Source organism: Aphelocoma coerulescens, chromosome 1A (assembly GCF_041296385.1).
Source record: "Aphelocoma coerulescens isolate FSJ_1873_10779 chromosome 1A, UR_Acoe_1.0, whole genome shotgun sequence".
Taxonomy (NCBI): Eukaryota; Metazoa; Chordata; class Aves; order Passeriformes; family Corvidae; genus Aphelocoma; species Aphelocoma coerulescens.
Window position 1 is genome coordinate 37,700,785 of NC_091014.1, and position 17,833 is coordinate 37,718,617.

The 17,833-nt window shown below is 35.9% G+C and overlaps 1 protein-coding gene across 1 annotated transcript in view; it reads left to right on the forward strand.

Annotated features, from left to right (window-relative positions):
* The window catches only part of TRHDE (thyrotropin releasing hormone degrading enzyme), a 206,477-nt gene that overhangs the window by 72,017 nt on the left and 116,627 nt on the right, over nt 1–17,833 (forward strand). Inside the window, exons 4-5 of the mRNA XM_068999188.1 lie at nt 8,659–8,813; nt 14,987–15,100. Of these exons, the coding sequence (XP_068855289.1) occupies nt 8,659–8,813; nt 14,987–15,100 (269 nt within the window). The remainder of the gene's footprint in view (nt 1–8,658; nt 8,814–14,986; nt 15,101–17,833) is intronic.

Consider the following 17,833-nt stretch of genomic DNA (forward strand, 5'->3'; position numbering starts at 1 on the left):
CTGACAAGGACTGTTGCTCGAACAGACTGTCACTGTATGTGCAGCTCCACATGTTCTCTGATCTCTGGATGATTTTCTATCTTGCGTTTATTTTCTGGTGAGATACTGGATTATCAATCTTACTCCCTGTGTCAGAGATCTGACTGATCTCTGTAAACTTTGTTCTGGACTAGATGGCTCGTGTTGTTTGCCAATCTCTGCTTTTCCTTTTTTTTCTGAGGCAGTCAGGAGTCTGGTCCTGAAATACTTGTCCCAAGACTGTCCCAGTCTCTTTTGTTGTCAGCTCTGGTTAGCTCCTTGCCAAACTTTAGTAGGTACAGTTCATTTGGTATCGGTCACCAGCCTCTCTTTAGTGTGTTGCTCTTGTTTTGTAACTTCAGATAACAAATATTTCTTTCTAGGGTTTTTTATTTTTGCAGTTTGCAGTATTCAATTTTTGTGACAGATTTTCATGTTTGGGTTCTACTCTCTGAGTTAATTGAAACTATTAAACACTTGAAGTATGTCTGGAACCACAACTGTCAGAAATAAGGCTACTTTCTAATTACTGTCTTTCTTGTCACTAGTATCAGTTGCTTCCAGGTGCAGAATGAAGCACCATTTTAATCTCTTCCCATTGTTTTCCATGCTCAAAGAGATTTTCAGCTCTGGTGAAGGTTTCAGCTATTCTGCTTTTCCATCTTGCTAATTTCTTTTATTTCTTTTAATTACTTCCCACATTCCTCCCCTTCCCCAGATAACCATGTGGTGTTGAAGAATAAGTCTGGGCCCAGATGCTTAAAAAAAGAGCCTCTTGATTTGGAGACACATTACTTCCTGCCTGCCTCTGCATAACAGGGTGTGTACTGAGTGGAGCCCATCACTCAGCCCTCCTGTGCCAGGAAAGTGAAGCTTCTTGGTGGTTTGGATCTTGGTGCTGCATTTTACTGTGGGAAATACAGGGTAACTGTGCAGAAGTGCGATTTTTTCTGTCACAATCTTGCATACCTGCTTTTTAACTGTGATTTTTCACCTGTCGTGAGTAGCTACACAGCACATGGTTGGCAGGCTGTGCCCATGCTGATAGGGAACAGAATGAAGTAGTAAATTCACTTAGTTAAATCTCTCTAGGATATCTAAATGCATCAAGAAGTTCACCTTGGAGTTCTGTATTTTGATCCATCAGCGTGTAATTTGAGCCTCTTGTGAACATGGATTCTGTGACAAGACTTCGTTTACATGGTTGCATCCTTAGGTATGAGTGGGAAGGAAAGAGTTTGAACTTGCATGAGGACAAAGTGAGTCTTCTGTTACTTGTATTTCTTTAGAATTCAAGATGATGGGTTTTTATTGTGATATAAATAATTATTTTTTAAAAATAATTTAATAAAGTAATGAATAGATTACTGTTTTTAGTGTTAAGATAGTCAAGTTTTATCCGGATCTACTCTATTGAGAGGATTTGCAAAAGAATGTAAGATAAACTCTGTTCTGGGACTTAGGATGCACAGCAAGATCTAAAAACAGTATCTCAGGAGCTATCCAGGACAGTCTATTTGCATTTTTTCATCTTACTCTGGAAGAGAGGATAAATAGATACAGTCCTCACAAAAACATTGCCTTCAGATGTAGTGAATATGATTAGGTACATTGTAATTTTATCTCCAGGTGAAATATAAGATACTGCTAGTGCTAAATAACTGCCTGTCTTCCCAAAATTCCTATTTCTACTTTGTGGGTTAAACTGTGCCCATCACCTGTGAATGTGATCTCACTTAAATGCAAATATAAAGGGGAAAATCTTGGTATATAGAGTGTTGTGCTTATGCAGACATTCCTCTCTTTATTACTGTGAAGCAAATCAGTTTAATGTGTGCCAGATGAAAAAAAAAATTATCTCATTACTAGTCTTGAGTAGAATGGAGTTCTAGAGTTTCTGTGTACCTGCACCTTGATTTTGCAGCAAAGAGAAGGAATATGGCAGTGGCACTTGATCATTTTCTTTGCAGCAGCATTCATACTGATAGTGCTCAGTAATCAGTGTCGTGTTGTTTTCAACCATAGAATCCTCATGCTCTATTAACTCTGGTGGTAGGAAAATGGCTGTTGGCAATTTTCCATCATGTCAGTGCTCTTAGTATTTATGTTAGAAACAGTATTTATGAAGGCAACAAAAATATTTCTTGTTTTTTCCTCTCTCCAGATATTTTTGTGTTGAGGGTTGGAATGTATTTTCTCTGTTCATCTATTGTTTATATACTGTAGGGGATACATATACAGTACTACCCCTGTTACCTGGAGTAACAGAAACCTGAGCTCATTTCAGTCTGTGTCCCGGTTTGATCCGTACAACTCCGTTTGAATTCCCACATAAGGCTGAAACTGAGAAAAAAAAGTTTATAAAGAAACTTCGTGAAAGATATTTTTTTTCCTTGTTTAATACTGTGCAGCAATAGATAATAATCTGTCCAGGTATTATTTTAAAAGTAGGGCATTGTTCCTGTGCAGATCAATACAACCAAGATGATGCACAATTCATCCTCAATGGGCGACTGCATTCATTTTTCATTTTAACATAGAATAATTTGATATACTTTGAAATAACAAAGCAATGATCTATGGACTGGGGGTATCAAAATTGAAAGCAATTTAATAATATGCATGTCAAATAAAATCAACAGATTTCTATTTTATTTTCTTAAACTATAAACTAGCTATCACCCAGTGTCAAGGCTCAGTTGCTTGAAAACATAGCAAAGTTTTTCTTTCTGTGTTTCTGCATATTCTCTCTCCTTACCCTCCCCAGCTTTCTCTCCCACCTTTTTTTGCCTCTTGGATCCTTTAATATTCACATTGCATTAAACGTCTGCTATATGTATCAAACACTCTGAGAATCCATCCATTGTTTATGTCAGTTAATGTTAAGTAATACTTTGTACAGCAATAAGAAGCAATAAAAAACCCAGCAATAAACTGCTGTGTGGAAGTGATTTCTCCTCAGGGTCTGGAACAAGCCATTCAATTTGACCGAAATAATGGCAACCAATTTTAGACCTTTGCATTAACTCTGCAGGCCAACGTCCCTGTGGGTTGTTCAGTGTCAAGCTTACAGAAGGGTAGTGGGGGTGTAGTCCTAGAGGTAAAAACTGAAGGGTGTCAGAATGAGCTGAACAGAAATGTTAATCAAAGATTTCCTGTGGGGGTGTCATCCAGGTTGTTTGCGGTGTCTGTGTGTTTGAATACCTTACATGTGCTAAGACAGAAGAATACTGTTAAGTTTAAAGACTGGTAATTTAGGGTGTTTAGGTCCTAACTGCCAAAAGTGAAATACTGAATTGATTTAGTTTTCAGGAAACATGCACTGAGTACTTCCTGAAAATCGGGGGTCTCAAATTGTATCAAGGAAAATATTGACTTGAGAGAGCTTTTACCAATCCTGGGATGTTTGGGTTTTTTGGTGTGTCATCCTGTTGTGTCATGCCCCTGCCTTCCTTCTCCTTCCCCCCTATATCTTTTTAAGGGGATGAAAGTATATAGAGAAGTTACTTAGTTTTCCAGAACAAACTTCTCTGACATATACTAATCAAACTGTGCAGAAAAAAAAAATTCAGTAGCTAATTTAGATATTTCTTATAAGTACCATTATTATTAGTTCTTTATCAATAGAAAATTTGGATATTTCTTACAATAACTACTGTTTGACTTCATGTTTTTTAATGAGAGCTGTCACTTTTTGTATTTGGCTTGTTCCTTAAAATCTGCATAAATCATGAAATGGTATTGCGCTGTAGAAAAGCATCTTTTACTTAGTAAAACAAATTACTTTGATTAAGGAATCTGAGTGGCAGAAATATAAACCCTTCTGGTAAATAGTTGTGTGGTTTTTTTTTTCTATTGGTACAGTAGCATTCATTTAGGAAATTGCACATGGCCTTTAGAGAGATTTATTAAAGCTATTGATTGCATTATGCAGTACTAGGAAAGGGCAAAAAACATACTTATGGCATGACTTAAATAAACTGACACTAGTCCATGCTTCCTCTTAATTCGTCGAATTTGTTGTCAAAAAAGTGGAAATGTGGAAATCCTGAGAGCAAGATACCTGCATCAATATCCCGAAGAAAGCCTCTGAAGAAATGACTGAAAATAATATTGTGAGAGGCACATAGATAAATTCAAATTACTTTTGTAGTGCCATTTTTGTACTAAAAGTAGGGATTATAAGGGAAAAACATGGAGTTCATGGAGTGAACAGTTTATCCCTGCATGCCTCCTGTGTTTATTAAGGAAAATATATATGTAAAGATGCTTGACAGAAAATTCTTGTTTCTCACTCTGTGTTCTCATTTACAACTTGCAGTGTTTCACGGGTCTCAGATATTTATTTGGGAGACTTCTCATGTATGCTAACAGAAAATTTGCAGAAATAATTCGTATATCTAGTTTTTTTTTTTTTCCCCTTAGTAGGTGCTTTTTAACTTCCACCTTGAATATGAGAAAATTTAATGCTGTCATATATTCTGGGGTATCTAGCCCTTGGTTACATTACAACCAGCAGCTAAACCAAATAAGATTGCAGTACATAATGTTAGTAAATGTGGATGTGGATGTCTCTTTGTGTTTATAGACACACTCATATTTATATGTATAGTAAGGATGTGTGCCTGTTTTACCAATATCCTTGTCCAACTTCAAGTGGGGGTGGTTAAATATAATGGAATCACAGTGATGAAGAAGGTGCTTTGATGTTTGCAAAAGAGTAGGGTGATAAAGGAGGGGAAAAGGCCCCACAAATTCATGGTACTCTGCGTGAGAGCTGGATCATTTTGCATTTAATCCTATTCTGTTCTAACCTCACTCTCATTTAAAGTAAGAGTGATGTTCCCAGTTGTATGCTTTGGGGAATATAATGGTTTTTAACAGAACCTAGAAGATACCATGATTGAGTGGCAAAGATTGAAAAACAGTATCATTTGTGCATGTTGCACAGATACTAAGTTCATAGCTAGAAAACCCCATCAAATGTGTATTTGCTTTGGGACCAATTTAGGTGTGAAATTGCTAATTTCTATTTTGCACTGTGATGATAACTTGCTAGTAATGTCAGAGGATTATATTTTGATGTAAGCTCACATAGTTATGATGCCTTAATTAAGTGTTTGGAAAGAAATCAAGCTGTTGAGCTATGTACAATTTCTCTAACTTATTTTTTTTTTCATGAAATTCACACAGATACAGATTTTTAAAAAACCCAAATGCTATTCTTGTATTCAAATAATTGTACCCGTATATCATGTTAGTGTGAAGCCTCAACACATTTTTTTCTTGTGATTTTATTTTAGCCATATAAGTTTTACTTGTTGGTCATGAATTTAGTCTCTGTGAAGGCCAGGAGGTGGAAACCCTCCATTATTCCAGCACTACACCAGGCTCTGCACTGATGTATCAGGAAATCTCAAGTAACAGTTTTATGATGCATGAGGATATTATTCTCTGCAAGCAATAACACACATTTCTATTTCCCCAGCAATATCCACATAATCAAACATTCACAAGTGCTTTACAAAGAATTTAATTAAATAGTGTGGAGAGTGACTGGATGCAGCATGTACACAAGCTGTTATATATTCAGTAGTTCTCATTTTGCAGTTAGTGCAGAACACTTCCGTGCAGTAATATGTGCGAATGATGTTTCCATCAAAATGTGCATCATCATTCCCCCTTTTGTACCTTACTCCTTAAAAATGACACTAAAACCTTAACAGATGTCACCTCCAGGATCACAGGATGCCTTACTCAGGGCTCTAATGGCATGATAAACAGGGCAATACAAATTCTCATGTTGAGACTTGAACATCACACATTGTTCCTCTGAAATCAAATGTTTATTACTCCCCAGAGAAAGATATAGATTATTATGTCTTTTACTACAAAACTAGATGTGTTTGGAATTTTATTTAAAGGTAGTAGAAATTTTTGAAGCCATCAAAGAGACTTGGATATTCAGAATTTAGATGTGGACAATAAGAAGCAAAAAATCTTGTGATGATGAGTATTTTCAGAGACCATTCTGTCAACCAGTGGAGGTTAAGAAAGCCTCTCCTTTGGCATTAAAGTGTATCAGACCCTGTACTAGAAAACAGTAGTGTGCTCCTACTCACTCAACATTATTGGTATGCTCACGTCACCTGCAGGGATTAGCATTCTGGAAACTGACAGGGTTATCTAATGTGTTTTGTTTTCTCTCTTCAGAAAAGCCCTTTCAGCAGCAGCCGATGCATGAAAGGACTTTTCAGGTTTGCAGAGCAATGGGGCTGTGTTGGACGAAAGTGATTTAAAATATCCCTCTGTGGTTGCCTACCTGCATGGCAGTTATCTGTCCATCAGATTGGAAGGTTTTATTGGTGTGGTCAGTGCTATAAAGTATCAGTCTAAACCAGCAAAGCAATACCAACGACACAAACAGTGAAAGACAGTCTATAATTAGCCTGTAGATGTGTGTAGTGTGAGACCTCACCCTTGTTTCCCTGTTCCACAAGAGTTATTCCAGTTTATTACTGGATGACACTTACAACATCTATCCATTTTGACTGGAAAGAAAGACCGAAAACTACAACTGAGCCCAAAGGAGAATAAAGAGACGAAAGGATCAGTGAAAAGTACGGACCTGGTTTTACTTTTCTGCTAGTTCTGTTCTGTGTTTGAAGGGAAATGCTGAAAGCTTAATTGGGGTAAATAAGAACAGTATGCATCTTCTGAAGACACCTTTTGGAGGAAAGTTTAATTGGTGTAGAAGTTGCAGCTTTCTTTACAGAGTTGAGAATGGGAGAGATCCCTGTTTAATGTTGATGAAGATTTGCTGTTAACTTCAGTGATTCAACCCAGTCATGTTTTTGTCTTTTTTTTTTTTTTTTTCCCATCCCTATTCCTTCTTTGTATAGCAGGCAGGAGTTTTTCATTTTGCATGTCATTTGTAAGAAATTGCAGTTATTCTAAAAAAATTGTACAGTTCAAGCTTCAACTGAAGAAGAAAAGGAAAGCACATAGTTTTGAATTTACTCACATGTCTAATCTTGAACACCACATTTTGGATTTTTACTTCATTTTCTTTAATTAGGCTCATGTTCTAATGTCTGCTTTTCTATAAAATATTTATTCTTTAGCATTTGAAGTGTGTCTCTGTTTGTGATTTGGATATTTTTTGCATGTATTTGGAAGTAGCTCCTAGACTCACCTAGCTTCCACTAGGAGGCTGGTGTTTTTATGCTTCTTGAAGCAGGCCCTTTTTAGGAATGCCACAATATAACCACATTCTCATTTCCCAATATTTCCGTGGCAACTTCCTATGACTCTTGAAGTAGAGCTCCTGCAGTCTGTTCTCCAAGCCAATTCCAACACATGCATCGGCAACCCAAAACAGACAAACATAGGAGAGGTGTCAGTGCTGTAATACAATTTAGAGTATTACTTAGAATAATAAGGTCAGAATTTCTCTTTTTCATGTTAGGAAGTCTCCCAGTGAAGGACCATGTAGATAGACTTGTAATAACTGCTAATGAACTTGGTTTGGAAACAGAAGTAGTAGAGGCAAATGAGAGAGGAGTGTGGCAGCCCAGCTAATTAATTGAGAAGTCAGGCTAATTAGTTTGACTGGAGGGAGCACCATGCTGATGTAACATTGTAGCTTCCAAAATTCTGTCTGATTTGTACATGGGTTGCACTGGGCATCTGATAGACAAACAAGTTGTTTTTGGGCTCTTTTCAGATGTTTTTTGCTGTGAAGCAGCATTGTGCATTGGTTCATTCTGTGTGGAAATTTACTGTAATTTTAGATTTCTTTCCAGACTGATAGTCAATTTAGTTCTTTTCAATCTTCTGCAGTAAGATTTTTCTAAGACATGTATTGTGGTATTGTCTTGTTCAACCTCTTGCCATTGAAAGAGATTCCTTGGTGCTTTTTTTTTTTTTTTTTTGGCTTGATGAAGGACTGTCCCATCTTGTTCCTAATATTTTCTTACTGAAAACTGAAATAATGCTCCTGAAGTTGTGTATGGTTCCATTGTTCCAGCCAGCAGGGCTGAGAGGTGGCTCTTAGCAGTCTTGCTCCCCGAGGATGTGTGCTAGCAACAGTGCACACTGGAAGGTGCCTTGTTTAGTAAGAACTGGGGATTCTGAACAGTTTGCCATTTTTCTTGATGTTATGAAACAGTATTTCTTCAGTGAACCCCTTAATGTCAGTCGTTACATACAGTTTGATGTGTAAGATGTTCATAAAGGAGGTGCTTTAATGAAAAGATAAAAAATACTTGTGGTAAGTCTGTGTTACTGTGCTGATGTGCTATAGTAAACATGAGAAGCAGTATTAAACTTAGAAGTAAATGAACAAGGTGTTGTAAATAAGCTGGATTCTGTATAGAAAGCTTCACTAGAAATATTAAGTACTGTATTACATCAATATCATGGTATCATTTGTGAGCAGATAGTGGTGTAAGATAAGAATGAGTATTTTATTAATGTTTCCTAAGAAATACTACTAAAAAGCTGAAATTAAGGTTTTGTTTTGTTTTTCCATGTACATTGTTTGAAATGCTTTTAGTGATGATTTATGGTCCTTCTTACAATAGTTCTGCAGCATAGTAGTTCCCACAAGGAGTTAACATACATTATTTCTATTTCTAGATCTGTTAGCTGTGCCTAAGCATCCATATGCTGCTATGGAAAACTGGGGACTGAGTGTTTTCGTGGAGCAAAGGATACTGCTAGATCCAAGCATTTCTTCTATTTTATACCTACTGGATGTCACCATGGTCATTGTACATGAGCTATGTCATCAGGTATTAAAGGTGTTCATGTATTTGATCTTAATCTCAGAAACGGTGCACTCCTTTTCAGAACTGAAAATGAATTTGTATTGTACATATGGATGGTTATGATTTCTATTGTAACTGGAATCCATATAACATGGAGGTCTATAAGACACATCCCTACAATACAGAAACTGTGAAGACTCAAAATAGAGATAGAAGAGAAAATTGGTAGCAATGAACAGGTTCCCTGTCTTATCTAGCATTATATTCTGTGTGTTTGTGTGTCAGGGTATTTGTTGCTGGTATGTAGAATAAATATGTTGATAGCATATTTGTGCTAAGTTTCATGGTCATGTAAAAAAAATATTTTGGCTGAAGTCAGTTTGGTAGTAGTCTTTTTCTTCTGTCACATATACACATCCGTTTTCTTTTTCTTTCCACATATTTTTGCAATTTGGTATTGACCCTTTTTGTTCACTAATGGTGGATAAGCGTGTCTTTATGTGTACAGAAACTATTGTGTCAATAAGAAAACTTAAAATAATAAACCCGTATTACAATTTATTTTATGTTTTTCCCATCTTCTTATCGCAAACTAAACACATTACAAGTGTTAGTAATATTGAATTGAATGCAAATATTATTGAAGAAATTTGCTACAGGGGCAGGAAATGCTTTCTTACACTCATAAGAGGCATAATCATAGCCTTCAGGTTAAAATGAATGAAATCCTACTGTGTAATCACCATGGCTTACATCTGTGACTTTACACAGTATTCTTTAAAGGCAATTCAAATTCTTAACACTTTCTGCAAATAAAAAGTACCATGTAAAAGGAAGCCACTGTAATGGCGTTCTGGCAGATGATTGTGAAAATAATGTTTGGTTCATATTCATGTTTCACATTAAATTGGCCGATGATATGAAGTCCTCAACTAAAACATGAAATTTTTATTTAAAGCTACTGCTAATTTTATCTTCATACTATCATCTGATTTTGCTATAAGCTCTTCACTGTGCAGTACAATAGAGTAGTACATGGTTCTGCTAGAAAAATTACAGTGCCTTAGGAATCATGTGTGGAAAAGATACATTAGGTCATCAAGTCCCAGCTCCTGTGAGTATTATATTTTTCCATGTGGTGTGTTTGTAGTGCCGGGTTCAGTGCTCCCGATTACAGGGTTATATGGCTTCCCTTAAAACCTTTTGATTAAATCTGATAGTAAGTAAGTTTTTCGAAGTGTTCAGCTTAAGTCGTGGTTTTTCTGAGGTCCTTCTGTAGATGTTGAAAAGGCTGGCAGAGAAATTTTCCTATTTTTTACAGCTGCTTGGAAAGTCTCCTTTCTCATGCAAGCTAGCTGTCAACAGTGTAGAGGGTTTTGTAAACCAAGGCTTTATCTCACAGGTGCAAACTTGTTATGCACAGTCTTGTTTTCCACACTGAAGAAAATATTTTGAAATAGATGTTGTAGCATTCAGCCAATCACTCTGGGAGGCGTATGGTCAAGCACCCAATAATGTTATACCACTTTTGCAAATAATGCTATATAAATGAGTCTGTAATTAATTAAATAATCCCATTTTATCCTGAATTCATATTGTGATTTCTCACCATCCCTATGGACAACAGCAACATCCTTCCATTACTTCCAGTTATTCTTTGCACTGCTTTGATAGTTTCCTGTGCTTCCAGAGCATCTTATATCTCAGATGTGGGCAATTATCACATCAGTAACTGGCCAAGTTTGTTTATTTGATCTTACAGAAACTGAAGCCTTTTCACATTGTTCTGGGAATTTTAGAGGATCATGAAGAGGGCAAAAACTATAGCTGAATTTATTTTAGGGTAGAATTATGATAATAAAGTGCATTTAAGTGACCTTAAAATTGCAGATGAGGAGGTTTACTTGATGTCCATGTAGATATTACTTCCAGTGCTGTTGGCTTAATTAAAAGTAACTTCCTCTATTCCTCTTGCTGCTGTTTCTGTTTCAGTGCCATGCAGATCAGGTCTTTGCTCAGCTGCTTCACTGGATAACTAGACAAGATAGAAAATAGTCAAGTTAAAGAACTGTTATTTCTACTTTTTGGATACAGAATAGAGTCACATGGAATATGAATTGTTCACCTGCAAGTAAAGTTTAAAGGGAGAAACACTCAAAAAATATAACCTAAAAAACACTGTCTAGCACCTCCATCACATTGCCTTTATTTAGCTCTTTTTGCTACTTTTATCTTACCATACTCAGAAGCCCCTCAAGAAACTCTAAACAATACTATCTTAGCTGAAAATGTACTGAACTGAGACCAGGTTGGGTCCAGGATCTCTTGCCTCTGCTATTAGCCTGTGGTGACACATGAATATTCTTCCCCTTCACTCATTTTTCCACATAGAGTAACAGAAATGAACCAAAATCTCTCTGGTGCAAGCAAAGCTAGAGTTCACATCTCAAGTTTTACTTTTTATTTATTGATTTTTTTTTAAATTTCAGGGAAGGGGAAATGGAAATCTTCTAAAATACGTTTTTTTAAAATTTATTTTATTTTATTTATTTTAAGAATTGTGTCATTGTCTGATTTCCCTGACTTTAAACCCATGACTTCAAGATTTATGGAACATATCTGGGCATGTAGTAAACTGATCTGCATGAGACCCCTGTTACTTAGAGTAACACAGTGGTTGCTTTGCTAATGTTGTTTACAAGGTTAGAGAAATCAGATGAATATTAAAAATCCAGATTGTCGCCTTTAGATTTGACTGTTTAAAAATTGTAATTACCAAACCTGCTGTGTATTAATGCTTGAGCACAGTGCTCAGGACAGACAGAAAATGAGAGGGAACATTGCAAAAGGACAAATTCTGTGGTTGCTAAAATACGGGTAAAAGTTGTGTAAGAAAGAATTTTATGTCCAGTTCCTTCACAGCTGACTTTGTAATGCTTTACCTGGTATTTTAGATACATGTTTTAGGAGAGATACATGAAAGTTACTTAGGTAGTTTTGGTTCAGTAATTTTGTAGGGTGCTATTCCTTTGATATTTCAGCTTGAGTGTTTTCTCAGAATATTTTATTTATTTAATTAAAAAAAAAAAAAAAAAGATTGTATGAGTGTTTTGGCATAAATGCCTGCCCTCCAAGCTCCAAACCATGAGCTGGTCAAAACATATGTATTTCTACGAGTTTAATTTGATAGCTTGAAATAATTGCCATAATTTATTAAAATAATTCTGTTAAGGTAGTAATCAGTTTTATATGCATATCATAGATCAGTTCCACCTACAGCCTTTGAAGAAAGAGTCATTTGAATTTATGCATCATGATTTTTTGTGATAGTTTTCCCACCTGAGCACAAAACTTGGTGTGACAGATTGAGTTACAGAGGCATGAAAGCAGAAAGAAAATTAAAAACTTTGGAAGCAACATTTTTTTTTAATATTCAGTAAAGAAAACATATAGGAAAGAGTGTCCTTTCAGTGTATCTGTAAATTAAATACCTTCTACATGTCAGGTTGAACATAATACCTGAGGGAGATGAGAAATTTATGTGATCAATGCATTTCAAAATGAAGTGATGGTCGTCACTCCAGGCAGATAGAGCTCATAGTCATATACACAAATAAATAAATAATCACTTAAAGAAATTAAATGCTTTACTTACAGTTTTCCTTTCAGACATGTAACACCTGGGAAGATAATAGCACCTTTCTGCTGGAAATTCTGGCTTTCTTACTTGCAGCCTCTGGGTATTGCTCTGTCTCTGACATCCATAACCCTCTCTGATACTGTTCAAAAGTAGTTAAGCAAATTCCCTACATTTTCATACTGATATCACATGCTGGTTTAATGACTTTAAAACATTTCTTCCTTTAGGTGGATAATTAAACAAATCATTTTAATTGTATCATTAATAAATGAACCCAGAAAACTCACAAAGGAGTAGAAGAAATTCTCTTTTGTGACATCATAAACTGATGTTATTAATTCAAATGACCGGACAAGGTATTATGACCTTCACAACCTTTATTTTTTTTAAATCTCTCTGACTAGTCATAGTTCAAAGTGACTATTCTACTACTGGTTTTATATTTGTTCAGTAGTACTCTTGCAATTCAGGAAATGAACTCTGTGCTGTTGTGTTTAGTCATTAGAAGTCATTTAAGCAACCTACTCTAGTATGAATTTAACTTCCGTACTTCTTGGTGTATGAAAGTTATATTCATTTCAATGTTTCAAATTCTGAAAATGCATTAGCTGTGTGAATATATTTCCAGTATTTCTTTGTCTTTTCAGTTAAATGTTCTTAAGATCAGGATCTATGTTTAGTGGCCCGGTAGAGAGTTAATTTATTGATAGCCTCAATTACATTATGAATACTGAGTGTGCATTAAGTTTAGCTTCACATAGTGTATGAATATGACTTCTATCAACCTCAACTTTTCTCTCTGGATTCTTAAGTTGATTGTCAGTGACATTCATTGCCACATTTTTCTTCATTTTCTTCATTGAAATTCTATTTGCTGAACCTTATATGGCCATGTGGTAATAATCTTCCTGCTAGTCTGGTGTTTGCCTGCTAGCCTGTTGCTTGAAGCTCTGGTGTTCACTTCAGTACAGATCCTCGTTGCAGCATTGATCCTTCTGTGGTGTCATCTGCACTCCACAGAGACATGCACAGAAGTGACATCTTTCATTCAGGTCCCAGACAAAGCCTTCAGACAAGCCAGCTGTCATGAAATCAAACTGCTTGTGGGCCAACTCCACTTTCATTCATTCCTCACTCTCCTTACAGTTCAGCATCACTTCCTTTGCTCCGCGTCTCTCCCTCTAGAATACTTAATTGCTGCTCCCTCTCTGTGTATTTTTAGAGCTTGCTTACACGTGAAAGCTCAAAATTATCTCTGTTGATTATGAATTTAAGTTTTATAAATATGAAGAGAAAACTGGCAGATAATTTTACTTGAAGTTTTGATATTTGTTTGGCAGAAGAGAGGCTACAGAGAGTGTGAAATATGTTTTCATAATACTATGTTTCTGTTTTTACCACTTGTGTAACATTATTTGGGTTGCACATTACAATCATGTAAATCATTTAAATAATCATTTGAACAGGGTCGTCCATCAGCAGACAAATATATGATGCCTGATTCCCTGTGAATTCTTGTCCTCATCCATCTTCCAGTGATCATCCTTGCTCTGTGTAAAATCCCTCTGACACCTACATGTGCTGTACTGTGAGATTTGTCTGTTGAGGTCTTAGTGAGCAGAGTATGTAATTGTCGTGTTCTTGCCTTGCCCTCAGCTCAGACCCTTCTCCTCTTTTCGGTTGATGATCATTATGTACTTATGGAATTTGTGGAGTTTAGTTATCCTTGAGATTTCTGTCCTCCTTGCTAAATTACAGTGAAGTCAGTGGGGATGTTGAAGAATCACCTGGAGGAAATGGGAGAGACAGGCAGCTCTAGTAGGGTTGCCTTGTATATACACAGGTGGGCTGTGCCATTTCAGAAACCTCTGCTTCTGGTTGCTGTTTGGGAAGGCTGCAGATGTCCTATAAGTTGTGTATGAAATTTCCTAGGCCTTCGTGAGTATCTCACATACCCTAGTATGTTCTCTAACTGGCATTAACTACCTGCTTTTAGGCATCTGAGTCCTACCCACAGAGAGGTGGCATTGTTTAAAGCTGCTTTCCCTAGGAAACCTGCCAAGGAGAGCAGCATCAGCAGTATTGTAAATCTTATTGGGCAGTGAGGAGAAAGAAACGCTAAAATTTATGTCTGGGGTGGAGAATGCGTTCCCATTTTCACATATATGCTTTTCAATATTCACACTATATAATGAAGTTTCCATGTAATGGATCAGATTACTTGAGTTAGAAGCCTTTTTCTGTCCAGTGTCTCTGTTAGTCTCTTAAACCTAGGTGAGCATCTATTTCAGAGAACTGAAGTTGACACTGAATACTGTCCTCAATGCTTTTTTTCCCCTGCTTATTCTTTTCTAATTTTTTACTTCATTAACTTGTGCATCCTGTAACATTGAATTAATTAGAACAAGAAAAATACAGTTAGTGAGTTTTAGTGGGTGGTAAGTACTACTGTTTTTATTAATACGTGTAGAGAATGTGTTTGTCTAAATGAAATACGTGCAAGCATGGTTTCCTAAAGGTTGTTAAAGTTGTTCATTTGAACTTTTTGGTTTTGCAGTGGTTTGGTGACCTTGTGACTCCAGTTTGGTGGGAGGATGTGTGGTTGAAAGAAGGTTTTGCTCACTATTTTGAATTTGTTGGGACAGACTACCTCTACCCAGGATGGAACATGGTAAGTCAGTTCTGTTTGGTTATGTGGAGACTCCACAGAGAAGTTGCTCTGCTGTTAGACTCCTGCTTCTTTTATAGACAGGGACTGCTGAAAAATACCAAATGATGCATGCAAGTATCAGATGTTGAATGAAGCAAAATCACTAGGTGTGAAATAATTTGACAGCATTCCAAAAGTGTAATCTGCAATCTATTGCAGAAGAAATAATGTCATGTCTATCATAACCCAGCATTAAAATAGCTATTGTCTCTCTGCTCAGAAATATTTTGGATTAAAGCAGTTATGATTTAACATGGACTGTTTTTTAAAACATTGAGAATATTGAATTTTATCCACAAGATAAATTGGAAAGAACTGTTTGGCTAAAGCATTCTATAAAATTGAGTGTATTTTTTTCTTACAGTATTCTGTTCTCCTCTCCCTAAATATATTCTTTTTATCTTCCTGGTATTGTTTGGCTATCTAGAGTAAATGCTAAATTAAGATGGGTTGCATGAATTGAGAATCTAGGTTTTGGTATCATTTCAAGCCATACACAGTTGGACATACTTTTTCAACCAGTGTGCAAATACTGGAGATCTCTGAGGGAGCTGGGAATTCCAAGCTGGGACATTATTCTGGAGTTCTTCTGTTATATCACATTGTACCTAGTTAGTTTATATGAAGTGCTGTAGTCCAGCTATATTGTATTTATAAGAAAAATAAGAGAGATGAGACATCAGTACAAGGAAATCAGGGATGAGACTATGTTTAAGGTTCCTATAGAGATTTTGTCCATTGGAGGCATGTTTATGTTTGCTAACCTTGCGTGTTTACACATTTAATTACATGGCAGAATATTTATTATAGATCGCTATTGCCTGACAGAGATTTTTTGGGGCTTGGATGTTTTGCTTAAACTCTTAAAAACTGACTTCTGAATTTTTTCCCCCATTTCTGTGTGCTTTCTTGAGCATGCTTATTCCATTAACTTTCGTGTGCCATAAAATGAAGATGCTACAATTATGAGTTAAAGCTAATTTAAAAAAATTTGTTGTATACAGGTTAGTCTTGAGTTAGTTATGCTTCTTGTGAAATTTGAATTCTTTGTAGTATTTTAAATTTTTCTTTCAGGTGTCAATTTTGGTTTATAATTGCATTATGAAAAGGAAAACAAGTCTTTATCTGAACTGACAACTGTCTTGCATAGGTAGGCTTGTGGGTTTACCTGGCTTTGGCTATATTAAAACTCATTCTATTAATCTTTATGAAGAACACAACCTGAATTACAATGTAAGGGTTCTAATTATGAATGCAATGAAATCTGGCAGGTCTTTGTGATTTTAGCATAGCAAAGTGTCATAGATGACAACATTTATACACTGAATTTTATCTTCAAATTATCAGTCATTTGTTCTTCACATAATCAGTCTAACAAATTCGGAATAACTTTGCTTTAGAAGTCATTTGGAATATAGTATATTTGCTTGAAATTTCTGTGGAATGAATATAATGTTCACTGTTATGCAAATAACATGCCCATGATGTGAAATCTTGGCATCTTAGCAGAATACAAGCAAGAAGAGTGGATTGAACAAGGGATGGCAGTTAAACTGGGAAATCAGAAATGTGCTGCATAAATTAGAATTAACTGCAGTAATATTGCTGATACTGCTGTGCCTGAAAAAGTATTAATCTGTCAAGTTTTTCCTTAAATTAAAAAGAAGGGAGGCATAAACTGTTCATAAGGCTTTGGATATCTTTGGCTTTTGATATAAAAATGACTGTACTGACATATTTAAATGATGAGAAAATGAGATGAAACTCATAATGAGTTAAACATGCTTCATTCTTTTGCAGACTAGAGTAGGAATCAATACTGTCATGTTTCACATGTTTATTACAGAGATTGTAGGAAGAGGAAGCAAAAGTTAGAGTTACTGATATTTGGCTTCCTGAAAATACTGTTATTGTTATAAAGTGTATTTGCTGTTTGAACATATTGACTGGCACTTGTAAACTCGAAAAAATTAAAGTGATCATGTATGAAAAGAGAAACATTTCCAAACAACTAACTGTTTTTCAGAAGACAAGGATGAAGTACAAGTTGCAAAAATGAGAACTACAAACATTATTTTCTGTCATGATGGCCAAACAGTACAATATTCCAGAATTCTGGCTGGTGTTTTGTCAGCAGTAATTCATACCTTTGAAATATAAATAAAAAAATGTATGGTGTATGTTACCACAGCTCTTTGTGTCAGGAAAATAGAGTAATACACCAAAATCCTCTTTATTTTTAAAGAATTGGGAAAGTTGGGTAGCTAACTTTTTTCTCGCATGGTTCTGAAATGTTAACCTTGGAAGTTTGCTCAAGAAGCCCATGGATTAAAATGTCAAATTCAGCTTATTTTCAGCTTACTAAAGTATTTTTTTGTCACGTTCTTTTTTGGATAAATGTAGAAACAGAAGACTAGTAGTCAATTTCAGAAAAAGGACATTTGTTTGGAAATGCAACTTGGGCAATATGTATACATTTGAAAAAATTGAATCTATCTACAACTTCCTCTCTAAGTTGTTGGATATCTATAGGCTACAGGCACATAAGCTTTCACCATTAAGGCTTATAAACCCCTAAAGTCTTGATACTGTGGGTCTGAAGGTGCTTCTTTTTTAGCAGAGCTGAACATTTTTCAGTGTCCATCTTATCTGGCATTCACAGCCTTGCTATGGCTGAACCTGAGACTCTTGAGA